At 39.3% G+C, this 14890-nt stretch overlaps 1 protein-coding gene across 8 annotated transcripts in view; it reads left to right on the forward strand.

The window, feature by feature from the left end:
- Positions 1–12405: 12405 nt before the first annotated feature.
- SMOC2 (SPARC related modular calcium binding 2) overlaps positions 12406–14890 on the forward strand; it is a 251531-nt gene continuing 249046 nt past the window's right edge. For 5 of the 8 annotated variants that reach the window (XM_072643926.1, XM_072643928.1, XM_072643929.1 and 2 more), the window contains exon 1: positions 12428–13026. In XM_072643926.1, the coding sequence (XP_072500027.1) occupies positions 12940–13026 (87 nt within the window). In that variant the 5' untranslated portion in view covers positions 12428–12939. Of the gene's footprint in view, positions 13027–14890 lie in introns of all 8 variants that reach the window. The other 3 variants (XM_072643931.1, XM_072643932.1, XM_072643933.1) reach the window with 3 other exon arrangements.

A 14890-nucleotide genomic window follows, 5' to 3' on the forward strand; every position in this document is an offset into this window, starting at 1 on the left:
AGGGAATGGTTATATTTGCAATTTTATTGAACATTGGCATGCAGTTTTCTAGAAAAGTTTTATTACTAGTTTAAGATTCAGCTGGAATTCAGCAAGTCAGATCATTTTTCTTTAATTTATCCAGCATTGTTTCATTGCTTTTGATTATCTTTGCCAATTTAAGAGATCTGAGTCAAGCATTTTTCTTGTAATTGACAATTTATCTTTCCATTTTTACATACATTTTTCCAATTTTTGACCATTTGTTCACTAGACAGTGAGAATTGCCTTATTTTAGTGGTCTTTCTACCACATCGTATTGTCTCTTGCAGTAATAACACAGCTCATCATAATTTATTATCAAATGACTTCATAAGTAAGGCATTTGATTTTTCTTTGCTAAGAATCAATTTTATAGAAACAGGAATGAAATGAGCTAAAGCTAAATTGTCCCCTATTTGATGGGGACAATAGCAGTAGGGAAATTTGCCCGAGATGCATCTCAAAATCAGGCGTAGGGCTGCGGAATATGATTGATCATATCCCTGAACTCAGAGTAGGACTCCCTTGTGTATGAAAATGAAATAAGGCCAAGCATGTAACGGGGCCAAAATTCCTCTAAACAACAATGAACTATTCCACCAAAGACTTGAAACTCAGCCAATGCTTGTAAGGTCAAAGTGCACATACTTTTGAAATCACCTTTTCTATTACCGTGTATCTCAAACATTATGCCAGTTGTCTAAAATATCTAAGATTTCTCTTCACACGTTTCATTTCTTCATACTTGAATAAAAGAAACAGAAAAAAGGGAGGGAGAAAAAGAGTTGAATGGAATGTCACTTTGGTGTATGTTCAAGGTTAAAGGAAGACAAGAAGGGGGGAGGGGAAATTGCAGAGGGCAATTGAAAGGTTTCTTTATTAGAGTATCTACTTACACTACTTCTCTGTCTGTATAAATTGTATCTGTGCGGTCCATGCTGCCAAGTGCTCCTGGCAAGTTGTGTCTCTGTTGCCATTTTTAAAACTTTTTTTTTTTAAAGTAAGGCTTTGGTAGAGTTCCTTAGTAACCCAAAGTCCAGTAAATGTCTAGGAAGTATAGGTGACCTTGGATATCAGAGTATGTTAAAGTTGTAAAGGTTCTTACATTTATTCCATTCCTTCACTCTACAGGTGGGTAAACTGAGGTCAGAAAAATAAAGTGACTTGTCCAAGATTACATAGTTAATGACAGAGGTTACTTCAGTCTCATGGTAATGGGTTAATAGAGATTGATTTTTTTTAAACTGGCTTGGATCTATTGACATTTAGAATTCAGTTTATTTTCATTGCTTCCTGGATCCACTTATCTTTCTCTCTACTTATTTACCTTGACTGGGATTTTGTACCAACTGAACTCTTGATCGACTGTATGGTAATATATGCCCTTTGTTTCATATACTAAGAAATGTCATGGTAGAAATGGACAGGCAAAAGTATAGTCAGTATAATTGTGCCAACACCATAAATAAATAATATGAGCAATATGTCTCTACTATATCAGTTATAGCATGTCTCTTCCCTACTACCAACCTGCCAGACTAGTGAAATATCTGCTTTAATGCTCCGCCACATCCTCTCAGAATGGCAGGATGGTAGTATTACCAAGGCAAAAGTTTCAGGACTGTATGCTAGCTTGTGAAAAAGAACTCCCTTGGGAACTAGACAAATGTTTTAATAGTAATTGTATTTGTTAAAACCAGCAACAGCATTGTAAGTCTTGTACTTTTAGAGTGCAAGGTACTTGTTTATAGTATCATACTAAATCAATATCCACTACTGTCATTGTAACCTGTCACTAGCACCACTGTCAACAACAGGACATTCACAGGCTTCTATGAAATAAGACTATAATTTTAAAATATTCAAAGATTTTTTCTTTTCTTAGAGATTAAGCAAAAGAGCCAGGATTCTTGACTTTCCACTGAAAAAGGAGAAGAAAGTACTTTACACCATTTTAATGAGAACAGCAAAAAATAACTCTCTGCTAACCCAATACATTCAATTGGGGAAGAAATCTCCAAGTTCAGAAACTCTTCCTCATTTAAACTTCTTGCTTGCTACCATAATCCTAAAATACATAGAAAAATGTATAGAGAAATATCTAGATTGTTATAGTCATATCTAGATATTATTTATATATTTATATATACATATGTATGTAGTCTTATAAATCATAGTCAAGGCAAAGACATATTATCACAATATAGAAAAACTTCAATTACTTGGAAATCATTTAATTGGAAGCCTTACTTAACTGAGATCTGCCTTGCCCTTCCCCTCCAGGCACACAGCTTTTACTAAAAAGAAAATGAGAATAAAATAAGCTGGAACAAGTGGCATCTCTAAAAAACAAAAATAATTACCAGAGTATTTCCTTAAGCCAGAATACATTCAACCCAATTTCCTACAACTTGTCCATTCATAGTTAAAAAAAGGATATTGAGATTTAAAATGACGATGTTGAGGCACAGTAAAGCTCAAAAAAGAATAAAAAAATCAATCATATCCTTACTCTGAGCTTATTAAGGCAAGAGAGAAGTCCTAATACATTTAACACAAGAATCAAAAGCTGGGCAGTACAGTGGATAGACTGCCAGGTCTGAAGTTAGGAAGACTCATCTACCTATATTCAAATTTGGCCAAAGGCACTTACTAGCTGTGTGACCCGGGGCCAGTCATTTAACCCTGTTTGCCTCAGCTTCCTCATCTGTAAAATGAGCTGGAGAAGGAATTGGCAAACCACTTTGGTTCTTTGCTGAGAGAACTCCAAATGGGGTCACAGTTGGACACAACCGAACTATGAAACAAAAGGAACTCTTAAGGTAACCTTGAATGAACAAATAAAATGATTAACCAGATCATGCATTTCAATGTGCATAACACAATCCTTAATAATTCCCATTTTAGTATGATAAAATATAAAGGAATAAAACCATTTGGTGCAATAGTGACTTGGGAGAAAAGACTTACTGAGAAATAGAAAGGATACAGAAAAAGGGCACCAGGATGGTGAAAACCTGGAGACTTTACTAAAGAAATGTCTGTTGGAAGAACTAGATATGCTTAGCTTAGAGAAGAGAAAACAGTGCTGGAACTGAGGTGAGGAAGGAAGACTACAGGATGTCTTTCTTCAAGTATTTGAAAGGTTATCATGCGGAAGAGGGACTGGCATTATTCTGCCTGGTCTCAAAGGACAGAAGTAGGAACAATGAGTAGAAGTGGCAGAGTGGATTTGTTATAAGGAAAAATTTCACAACTATTAGTGGAATGGAGGTTCTCCCCAGAGAGTGGCTTCTTATTCTCTGGAGGTCTTCAAGAAGACTGAAAGATTACTTATCCGAAATATTGCAGAGGGGATCCTCAGTCACACACAAGTGGACATTTGAGGTTTCTTCCATTTCTCAGGTTATGTGATGATTAACTACAATACTTGGTGTGTGTTTCTTCATAACTTCTCTCAGTGGCACTAACTGAAATACTGTCTCCAGAACAAAAATTGGGTTTCTAGAGCAAAATTTCCCAAAGAGCCCTCATGCTACTTATTGATTGTAAAATTAACAGATGTCTGGCAGAAAGGAAACTGCTCCTTCTGACACTTCCCTGCACTAGAGGCAAGGCTAAACAATATTTGTAAGTGTAACTTTCATAATTATTAAGTAACTCCACATATGCATCTTTAGTAACTTTGCATTTATCTGACACATATATCATTAAAAACTTTTTTTTCAATATAAGAATGAAAAACCAGGTATAAATTTTTTATAGTTTTATTCATGAAGGTATTATCCTTTTCTATAGATATTACAACTGATGAATTATCCCTCTCACTTCTATTTCATGGTATCTGCCATGTCTTTGACCTTTCTGAGACATTACTGTTTTGTTATTTAGGAAGCATATTCTGCTTTAGTGGAATCCACACATCACGGTGGAGCCCAGCCCAGAAACCTTTTGGCAATCTTGGGCAAATGCATATCATTTATGTTTAATGGGTTGGAAACCACTTAAGTATTTGTAGGTTGAAATATAAAATATGCTTTTCAATCTCTGAATAAAAAATATTGGTAAGTGTCAAGAATTTTTCTTCTATGCTGGAATTAGTATTTCTCTCTCTGTCTCTCTCCTCCCCTCTCTCTCTGCTTTCCTCCCTTCCCCTTCTCCCTCCTACTCTTTCCCCTTCTCCCCTCCTTTCTCCTTCTCCTACTTCTTCTCCTCCCCTTCCCTCTCCCCCTTCTCTTCCCCCTTCTCCTCCTCTCCTTCTTCCTCCTCCTCCTCTTTCTTCTTCTTCTTCTTCTTCTTCTTCTTCTTCTTCTTCTTCTCCTTCTTCTTCTTCTTCTTCTCCTTCTTCTTCTTCTTCTTCTTCTTCTTCTTCTTCTTCTTCTTCTTCTCTTCCTCCTCCTCCTCCTCTTCCTCCTCCACCTCCTCTGCCTCCTCATTCTCCATCTCCTTTTTCTCCTTTCACTCTCATGTGGGTAAAAAAATGTGAAAAAAATGTATTCCTAATTGAAGCTTCTTCCAGAAATGCAGAGTGACAATTGGACCCTACTTTATAATCTTAGAGAATTGCCTGGAGATGCTGAGAGGTTACTGACTACTTCATCATAACTAGTATGTTTAAGAGGTAGGGCTTTGAACTTTATAGGAAAGTCAACTATTAACTGAATATTTCAGCTATGAGATCGCAGTGTTCTTGATAGGACAAAACTATAAATGAACTTTATTCTGTTCATACTTTTTTCAAAAAGAAATGCTAAATATGAAAAATTCCAAGATTTCTTTATAAGTTACAAAATTTCCAAAGTACCCTATTTCATGTGTAGGGGGTCTCTTAAAATTAAATGAACTCATATTTTATTTACCATTGTTTTTATTAGATATCTTCCTTATTTGAACTCAGCCTCGCTTAAACAATCCCAATTTCTTTTCTTCTGTGACCCATATACAGACCTCCAATGGACTTTATGTCATAATTAGTATCTGTGTCTTTGAACTATAGAGAATAGGCAACTAGAAATGCAGGTCTTTGGAGCAAGACCTTTTCTTTCTTATTCCTCCCAATGACATTTTGTCCATTGCGTACAAAACTATCAATAGATGAACAGCTAATAGTAAAACATACGCTTGTGTAAATATAGTGAGGTGACAATGATTTGAACTACCTATCGTAATCAAAGTTAGCATGTGTCTCACCTCCTTGCTCTCAGACCTTGGTTTATATAGTAAAAAAAGTAATTTCAAAAGTGGTGGAATAAATACCTTAGGCATGATTTGAGCTTTAAATGTGTTTTGTCCTTTTTCAAGTGAAAGTGTTTCTTTTTAGCTTTGACAACTATTTTTCCCATTGTTCTTTAAAATTTGCACTCCTTTTCTTTTATAATGTTCAGAAATAAGAATATTTTATGTAAAGTTATAAAGCCAAGGATAAATTATTTCAGTAATGCTAGATAGATAATAATATTATCCAGTACTGGATGTGCAAAATTCCCTTGGTTACTACTGACTCAGTCATCAAAGAAGTACTAAGTACTGCTCTTGTCTCATTGGAATACCCCATAAAACTTACCTGAAACCCTTCGGCAAAATGGAGCAAAATGCACACAGCTGATACTCACAACTTTTGATATGTGTGGTATTTTTTTGAATGCTGACCAACTTAGGGTCCAATTTGTAGGGTACAAGAACATTCTTTTAGGATGACTGGACTTAGGTTAGCTTCACCGGAACACAGAATTTTGAAGTATTCCAGAGACCATCTTATTAACATCCTTAACTCTTATTTGTATAGGAATATTATCTACAAGATGCCCATGTGGTCATCCAGACTATCCTTGAAGACCCCTAGCAAAAGAAATAATATATGATGTTTTCTAATTTTAAATCACCACATACATGTTAGCTATTGTTAATATGTTATTTTTTGAAGATGACATATTTCACTTTGTTGTTCAGTCATTTCAGTCACGTCTCACTTTTTGTGGCTCCATTTGGGTGAAAGATATTGGGGTGCTTTGCCATTTCCTTCTTCATGTCATTTTACAGAAAAGAAAACTGAAGTAAACAAGGTTAAGTGACTTGCCCAGGGTCACACAGCTAGTAAGTACCTGAGGCCAGATTTGAACTCAGGAAAATGTCTTCCTGAGTCAAGCTTAACACTCTATCCATTGTAGCACATAGCTGCCCCCACATTTCACTTTAGGAAACCTCTGATTATTAATACTAAACTTTCCTCTCTTCAGCTCCCACCCATTGCATGTTCCTCTGTCTTCTAATTCCAAATAGAATGACTCTAATCCCTCTATGTGATAGCCCTTTTGAAAATATGGTGACTACTGTTAGGTCATCTCTCACTTTCAATGCCCAGTTCTTTTAACTAATCCTTGTATGACTGAAAGTATTCTGCCATACTGGATACCTTGTATGTCATACTTTCTTGTTTGTCAGTTTGCTTTCTTTCACACACACACACACACACACACACACACACACACACACACACAAAATGTATTTATTTTTCAGTTTTCAACATTCACTTTCACAAGAATTTCAATTCCAAATTTTCTCCCAGTCTCTCCCACCCCTATCCCAGGACAGCGTGTACTCCATCCATCCCTTCCCCTAGTCTGTCCTCCTTTCTATCACCCCCCTTCTACTGTTCCCCACCCTCTATTTTCCTGTAGGGTAAAATAGATTTCTATACCCCATTGCCTGTACATCTTATTTCCCAGTTGCATGCAAAAACAATTTTTAACATTCATTTTTAAAGCTTTGAGTTCGTTATTCTCTCCCTACTTACCCTCATTGAGAAAGTGAGCAATTCAATATAGGTCATACATGTGTAGCCAATGCAAAACACTTTCATAACAGTTATGGTGTGAAAGACTAACCACATTTCCCTCTGTCCTGTGCTGCCTTCCATTTATTCCATTCTCTTTCTTGACCTGTCACCCCACAATAGTGTTTGTTTCTGATTATTCCTTTCCCCAATTTGCTGTCCCTTCTGTTATCTTCCCTCTCCTATCCCCTAGCCCCCTTGCCTTCCTGCAGGGTAAAATAGATTTCCATGGCCAATTTGAGTGTGTTATTCTCTCCTTAAGCCATATTCCATAAGAGTAAGTCTCACTTATTTTCTTTCACCTCCCCTCCTCTTCCCCTCCATTATAAAAGCTTTTTGTTGCCTCTTTTATATGAGATGATTTGGTAAATTCTACCTCTCCCTTTCTCTTACTTCTAGTACATTCCACTCAACAGTAAATTTTATTTTTTAGATATTCTCCCTTCTTATTCAGCTCACCCTTTGCCTCTTGTAATGGCAAGTAAAATGGAAATTTTGCTGTTTTTGTTTTAGTATAATCAAGAAGTATAATGTCTCTATTTGAACAGAGGATCTTTTGAATAAGGAGGATCTTTCTCACAGGTCCACACCTTTTGTTAATGAGGTACTGGTTTTCAAGGGATGTGATGCCCTCTGGCTCTAAAAAGTGTATAAAGACTCTGAGGGTGAGGTTTTATTTGGGGGCTTACTGACTGAAAGTGTTTGTTTGGCCAATTGAAGACTCTGGAAAGCCACTTTAAGGAGCCCCTCAACTTTGAAAACCCAGAGGTCAGTGCTTCCCTCTCTGGTATTTATGGTTAGACAGTTGGGATCCAACTGTCTGTTGAATTCAGGCAGAGGAAGCCATGTCTGTTGACTTTTAATGTATTTTCTTTAAAGTTCAGGGTACTGACAACCCTGAATTAGGTGAATGACATATATGCTTGGTTAAAAGAATGATATATGTGCTTGATTAAAGTCATTGTTAACCCCTCAAAAGTTACCTTTCCTTTTATGAATGCAGATCTAAGAATCTGTGATAGTAGGCTCCCTGTGTATGTTGGAGTGCTTACTGATAAACCTCTGTCTATGTATGTAAAAACATACACACATACACCCATATGCATATACCTACCAACACATATACAGACACATATATAATATACATATACACATATACCCATACACACCTACATATATATATATATATATATATATATATATATATATATATATATATATATATATATATATACACATGTGTGTGTGTATATGTATGTGTATATGTATGTTTGTGTACTCTCTCTAACTACCCTAACACTGAAAAAGTCTCATGAGTTACAAATATTATCTTTCCATATAAGAATGTAAACAGTTCAACTTTAATGAGTTCCTTATGGCTTCTCTTTCCTATTTACCTTTTCATGTTTCTTCTGATTCTTGTATTTCAAAGTCAAAATTTCTTTTCAGCTTTGGTCTTCTCAGCAAGCATGCTTGGAAGTCCTCTCTTTCATTGAAATTCCATTTTTTCCCTTAAGTATTATACTCAGTTTTGCTGGGTAGGTGATTCTTGGTTTTAATCCTACCTACTTTGACCTCTGGAATATCATATTCCAAGTCCTTCAATCCCTTAGTGTAGAAGCTGCTAAATCCTGTGCTATCTTGATTGTATTTCTACAGTACTTGAATTGTTTCTTTCTACCTACTTATGATATTTTCTTATTGACCTGGGAACTATGGAATTTAGCTACACTATTCCTAGGAGTTTTCCTTTAGAGGTCTTTTTCATGAGGTGATCCATGAATTCTTTCTATTTCTATTTTACTCTCTGGCTCTAGAACATCGCAGTTTTCCTTGATAATTTCATGAAAGATGATGTCTAGACTTTTTTTTGATCATGGTTTTCAGGTAGACAAACAATTTTTAAATTCTCTCTCCTAGATATATTTTCCAGGTCAGTTGTTTTTTTTTCCAATAAGATATTTCAGATTGTCTTCTATTTTTTCATTCTTCTGGTTTTGTTTTATAATTTCTTGATTTCTCATAAAGTCATTAGCTTCCATCTGCTCCATTCTAATTTTTAAAGAACTATTTTCTTCAGTGAGCTTTTGAATTCCCTTTTCCATTTGGCCAATTCTGCTTTTCAAAACATTGTTCTCTTTATTGGTTTTTTTGGGACTTCTTTGTCATTTGGGTTAGTTTATTTTTGAAGGTGTTATTTTCCTCAGCATTTTTTGGGGTCTCCTTTATCAAGCTGTTGACTTGTTTTTCAAGATTTTCTTGCAAGCCTCTCATTTCTCTTCCCAATTTTTCCTCTACCTCTCTTACTTGATTTTCAAAGTCATTTTTGAGCTGTTCCATGACCTGATACCATTTAATATTTTTGGGGGGAGGCTTTGAATGTAGGAGTCTTGACCTTGCTATCTTCCTCCAGTTGTATACTTTGGTCTTCCTCTGATTGTATGCTTTGATCTTCCTCATCTGAAAGGATGGAACAAAATACCTTTTCACCAAGAAAGTACCCTTCTATAGTATTATTTTCCCCCCTTTTTGGGCATTTTCTGGGCCAATTACTTGACTTTTGAGTCCTTTGTCAAGTACCACCTCAGGTTTCAGAGGTTTTGTGCAATTGTTATTGAAGATATTTCTAGGAACTGTAATTTCTCAGTTCCTCCAAGGTGGCATAATCAAGGAAGAGGTGTTTACTCCTCTGCTAGTCTGCACTCTGGTCTGTGAGCAACTACAAGCATTCTTTCCTGCCCTGGAACCACGAGTAGGATGCCTTCCCCACAACTACCACCAGCTCCACCAAAGCAGGAGCACCCTGCTCTCCCCAGGAAGGCCACTCAGGTTTGAGATCCAGATCAGCCACTTGATTCCCTCACCATCTGTAGGTTGGGAACTCCAGAAGTGACTGCTGATGAGGCAGTAACTGCTGCCACCCTGGGACTAGGGCCCAACCAAGCCCTCTCCCCTAGGTGAAAGAGCTTTCTCACTGATCTTTGAGGCTGTCTTTGGCATTTGTGGGTTCAGAAATCTGGAAACCACAGCAGCTGTCCATGATTTAGCACCCTGAAGTCTGCTCCAGTCCTGTCTGTGCCATACAACCCACGCTGGGCTGTGCTCCACTCTGTGGTGCAATAGATCCTTCCTGTTGGTTTTCCAGGTTGTCTTGGACTGGAAATCTGTTTTACTCTGCCATTTTGTGGCTTCTGCTGCTCTAGAATTTGTTTAGAGTCATTTTTTACAGGTATTTTAAGGACTTTGAGGGGAGAACTTGATCAGATCCATGCTTCTACTTTGGCATCTTAGCTCTGCCCCCAGGAGATACATTTTGTCAATTTGCTTTCTAAAGTAACTCATATAAACTTTGATCAATTTCTTCCAACTTTCACTTACATTGTTAGTTCCACACAACTCAGCTATTACATCTTCCCTCAGGGTCTAGGGATAATACTGAGGAGCTAGAGATATGTAACTTTCTAATGCTAGCACATGAGTCCCCATCTGTGCGCTTTCTAACATCATTATCATTTGATATCAAGTCAACCAGACTTAGTTTCTAGAAAGGGGTATTTACTAAGGTAGTATATAGTAAGAATAGTTGATATAATACATGCCCTAAAAATCTGCAACATACTCTCCCACTAGTACATACAGAATCCAGGGGCAAGTGGTCTCAAGCTTACAGATTACATGTAGCAAAGTAGTACTTCGAAGTTCATAGAAATCTTTTTGATGGAGTTCTTGAAACTTTCCCATTAGGTATGATGGAGTTTTTCCATCAGACTCTTGGTAGTATCTTGAATCTATGCTCAGTATGTCCTTGGCTCATGATGCAGACACTGCTATCAATCAGCTATTCCAAGAATGCTACTAGAACACTGATGGGAAAATGGGAAGTGACAAATCTTTTGGCCTTTTGAAGTTCACAAGTTCCTTTTCTAGCAAAAAGGAAGGGGAAGAGCCTGTTATCAAGGTCAAGGCCAAGATTCTGCTCCTCCCTTACTAAATGGTTCCTTCTCAGTGTTTAATTAGAATATTTTGTCCTCTTCAGGACCAAGCACTTGAATCTCATGTCCATCTGGCTCAATATTTTATAGACAACCCAAAGGGAATGACAGAGTTTGCTTAGCCAATGCAAACTTCCTGTAGAATATTACTCTAGTTGATAAATGACTTTTTCTGCACTTAAGTTAGAGCTTATGATTCATTGATTTGACAGAGAGGTGATCTCACTTGGTTAAAATATAAGGGGTTAGTATCTTGAAATAACTTTATGTGGTATGGGTGATTTGTTTGATTAACTCAATTGACTCCCTCCCCCCAGCCTTATAGTAAAATATGGCACCCAGAACTGAATGCAGTACCACAGACGTACTCTAATCTGGGTGGAGTACAGTGAGACTGCCATCTCCTTGTTTTGAATGCAGTTTAAGAGTTTAATATTTATGGCTGCAATGTTGCCCTGCTGTCACATACTGACCTTATAGCCCATGGAATTCTCAGTTCTTTTTATATGAACTGTTGCCTAATCATGCTCCTCTTATTTTGTACTTTTGAAGTTAATCTTCAGAACATAAGTGTAGGACTTTATATTTATCTATAATAAATTTCATTTATATTAGATTTGACCCAACATTCTAGTATGTGAACTAATCAATCAGCCAATCCTAGTAGAAGAGATGCTGGAGTGAAGGAAGTGAAAAGAATCATGGATGGTATATAAAATTCAGAGGAGAAAGGTACTTTGGGATGTAATTAAGAGCATTGAATTTAGAGTCAGGGAATTTTGCTGATTGGCTAAGCCATTTGAGTTCTGGGCCTCAATTTTCTGATCTGCAAAAATGAGGAGCATTAGAGCATTTTTATTTTCCCTTTACCCTTAAAACCTATGCTATGTTCCACCCTCCCCTTTAAATTACAGATGAGGAAATGGAGACCGAAGTGATAAAATGACTTATCCTGTGTCCTGTAGGTAAACATTTACAACCAGTCCTTTGATTCCAAATCCTGTGCATGCTTGTAGGACTGAAAGTGGCGATTTGGGAGCTTGCTGGAGGGATGAACTGGTATGCTCTTGTAGCTTTCACCTGAAAATGCTGTAGAGCTGTAGGTGTGTGTGTGTGTGTGTGTGTGTACGTGTGCTGATACATATTATAGTGTGCTGTGTGTAGATGTATGATGTGAGACGTGTGATAGGGATGTAAGGATAGACTGGCGTATTGTACAGATAAAAGGGAGAGTTTATCTGTAAATACACACGTATACATACATATATACACACGTATACATACATACATATACACACGCACATATATATATGTATCCAGCACACGTACACACACACACACACACACACACTCGTACCTATAAATTTTAAATCATCTCTCTCCCTTTTGCAAGCCAGGAGTAGAGATAAAAGATCTCCGCTAAGGGCTCCAACCTGAGCTGGGAGGCAGCAGCAGCATCTGATCTGATAAGGGAACTGAGAGCCCGGGCAGCCTAGGAAGCCAACAAGGAAGGTGGGGCTGAAGTGTGGTGGTGGATGGGGTGGTAGTGGGAGGGGGTAAGGGGTGGAATCTGAGCTAAGAGGGGTGCTGGTGGTGCTGGTGGCGGTGAGGGTGAAAGGAGGAGGATCCTGGAAGTTTCCTTCCGAGAGGATCTGTCAGAAGTGAAGGAAGCAGAAAAAAGGACTCGGGAGATATCTCTCCGTGCCCGGAGGGGGAGGTTATAAAATCCAAACAGCAAGGAGGGGGGGGTGGGAAGAGGGAATAAAGGAAGCAGCAGTTGCATCTCCCCCACCCCTCCCCCTCAGCCCCTCTCCTCAGCCCAGCCCAAATTTCAGAGGGGGCAAAAGAAAAAGCAGATCTCAGCCCTAACCCAGGCGCAGAGGAGGAGATTCGCTCTCTGTAGCGCTTACTCTCTAGCCTAGCAGGAGATTCGAGAAAAGAAAGAGCCAAGGGGGTTAGGGAGGAGCAGTGAGACCGCCAGGCAAAACTCTCTCTGCTGCACCCTGTCAAGGGCCGTGAGTGCGTGTGTGTGTATGTGAGTGTGTCTATCTGTGCGCGCGTGTCTGTCTGTGTACGTCTCCGCTCCGGATCAGGATGTTGTTCCCCAAAGTTTGGTGGCTGCTGCTGCTGTTCCCGGAGCTGCTCCTACTGGTCCCGGCACAGAGGTTCTCTGCTCTCACGGTAAGCCCGAAGAGATGCCTCCTCCCTCCCTCTCTGTCCCCCTCCCTCCCTTTCGCGGGCCGACACAGAAGGCTACTCCAAGCTGTTTCGGCCGGCACCCGGGCTGCCCCTTCGGTCCGCACGCGCGCACGCCCGGGACTGCCCTCTCTCCCCTAGCCCGCGCTACTCTCTCGCTCCCGGTGCGCCCTCTGTCCCCTCCCAGCCAAACTGCTCTCCTTCCTTTCCCCTAACCTCGGAACAGGTTGGTTAGCAGAGCCAACGAGATCGGCCACTGCGCGTCTTTTAAGGGCGCCTCTACGCTCCCTTTCCCCTTCCCCTTCTGAACTGGGTGGCTCGATAAGGTGTAGCCCCACATCACCGTTAACTTCTTTTTGCGGGACCCAGGGGCAGAGCAGTCTATATCCTGTAAGGGTTGCGCAGGGGTCTGAAATATTGGGGATCCAGGAGCCCCTGCCTTCGCACTTAGGGTCTCGGCGGATTGAGACTTGGGTGGGTAGGCTGAATGTTTCAGAACATGACTCCCGGCCTTGTGGACTTCGTGGGCTGACAAGAAAAGTGGGTTCAAAAGAATAAAAGAAAAGCTGGGTCAGTGGAGAGTGATGGACAAGGCTGGTCCTAGCTGACATTCAGCTTTGGGGCTGTCAGAGAGTCCAAGTCCACCGAGGCCAGGGAACCCACCTGATCTGTGAAGTCGAAGCTGTTTCACCCCACTCCCATATCTCTCTCTCTCTCTCTCTCTCTCTCTCTCTCTCTCTCTCTCTCTCTCTCTCTCTCTCTCTCTCTCTCTCTCTCTCTCTCTCTCTCATCTATTCCCTCCATTTCACCTTCACCTTTGTTGGATAGAAAGAACCAGCATCGGTAATTCTTACTCTCCAGGGAACTAGGGGTGGGGGGATGGGAGCGAGGGGGCAGAAAAGAAGAAAGAATGAATATTGTTTTCTCTCTGAACTTTAATATAATAGAGGGACAAGTTGCTTTAATTTGTCTTCCCTCTCTGGGAAAGGCTAAGGGAGAAGGCAGTTTAAGTATGAGGTTAGCCTTAAGTCTCCTGGGCTTGGATCCATCCTTAGGTTTATTTCCCTAGCTAGGGCAAAAAATCCTGCATTGAAGCAGCTCTCCCAAATGTGTGGGTCATCCGTGGTTGACCACGATGTATTTTTTTTTCTCATCTGCAAGCCTCTATGAGACAGTTTCTGGCTGTGTCCAGCACCTTATGCCAGAGGCAGAGCTATGTATAGGGGATGGGTGAGCCAATTCATTAGGATTGCTAAATAAACCATAAACCTTTCCCTAGCCAAGACCTGAGGTTTGCAGCTAATGGCTCAGTTCAGTCTTCTTGTGGCGCTTGCAGTGTTTGCAAAGCTATAATTAATGCAATCTGCAGAAATAAAAACATTCCACTTAGATGTGTTTTTAAACAAGTGCTTGAGAAAACACGGAGGTAGAGAGAACACCTCTTGTCGAGAGCAGCTTTTAAGTGGTGAGGGATGTGTCCTAAAGGTGTTTATTATATTAAAAATAAGGACAGTTGTGAAATGAGCTGTTTTCAAATTCTACTTTTCAGCAAGTATAAAACATTTGTGTGAGATTCTTTTAAAAAAGAGAGAGGGTGAGAAGAAAGGAGTTAGTGAGTTTCATTGCTCATACCTAAAATTCTTCACAAGAGGTCCCCACTACCTGTCTTGTAGCTCAGGCGTTCCAAAGACTGGAGATTAGAAATTGCTTATTAAAAGCATTAAAGGAATGGTTTCATATGCAGATCACATGACTGTCATTTCATCACCCAGACAAAAGCAAAGTTAATCAGTTTGAAATATATGCATTTATTTTCACATGTATTCAATTCATAGATTTTTCCCTGAAT

This window comes from Notamacropus eugenii, chromosome 2 (assembly GCF_028372415.1).
Source record: "Notamacropus eugenii isolate mMacEug1 chromosome 2, mMacEug1.pri_v2, whole genome shotgun sequence".
NCBI lineage: Eukaryota > Metazoa > Chordata > Mammalia > Diprotodontia > Macropodidae > Notamacropus > Notamacropus eugenii.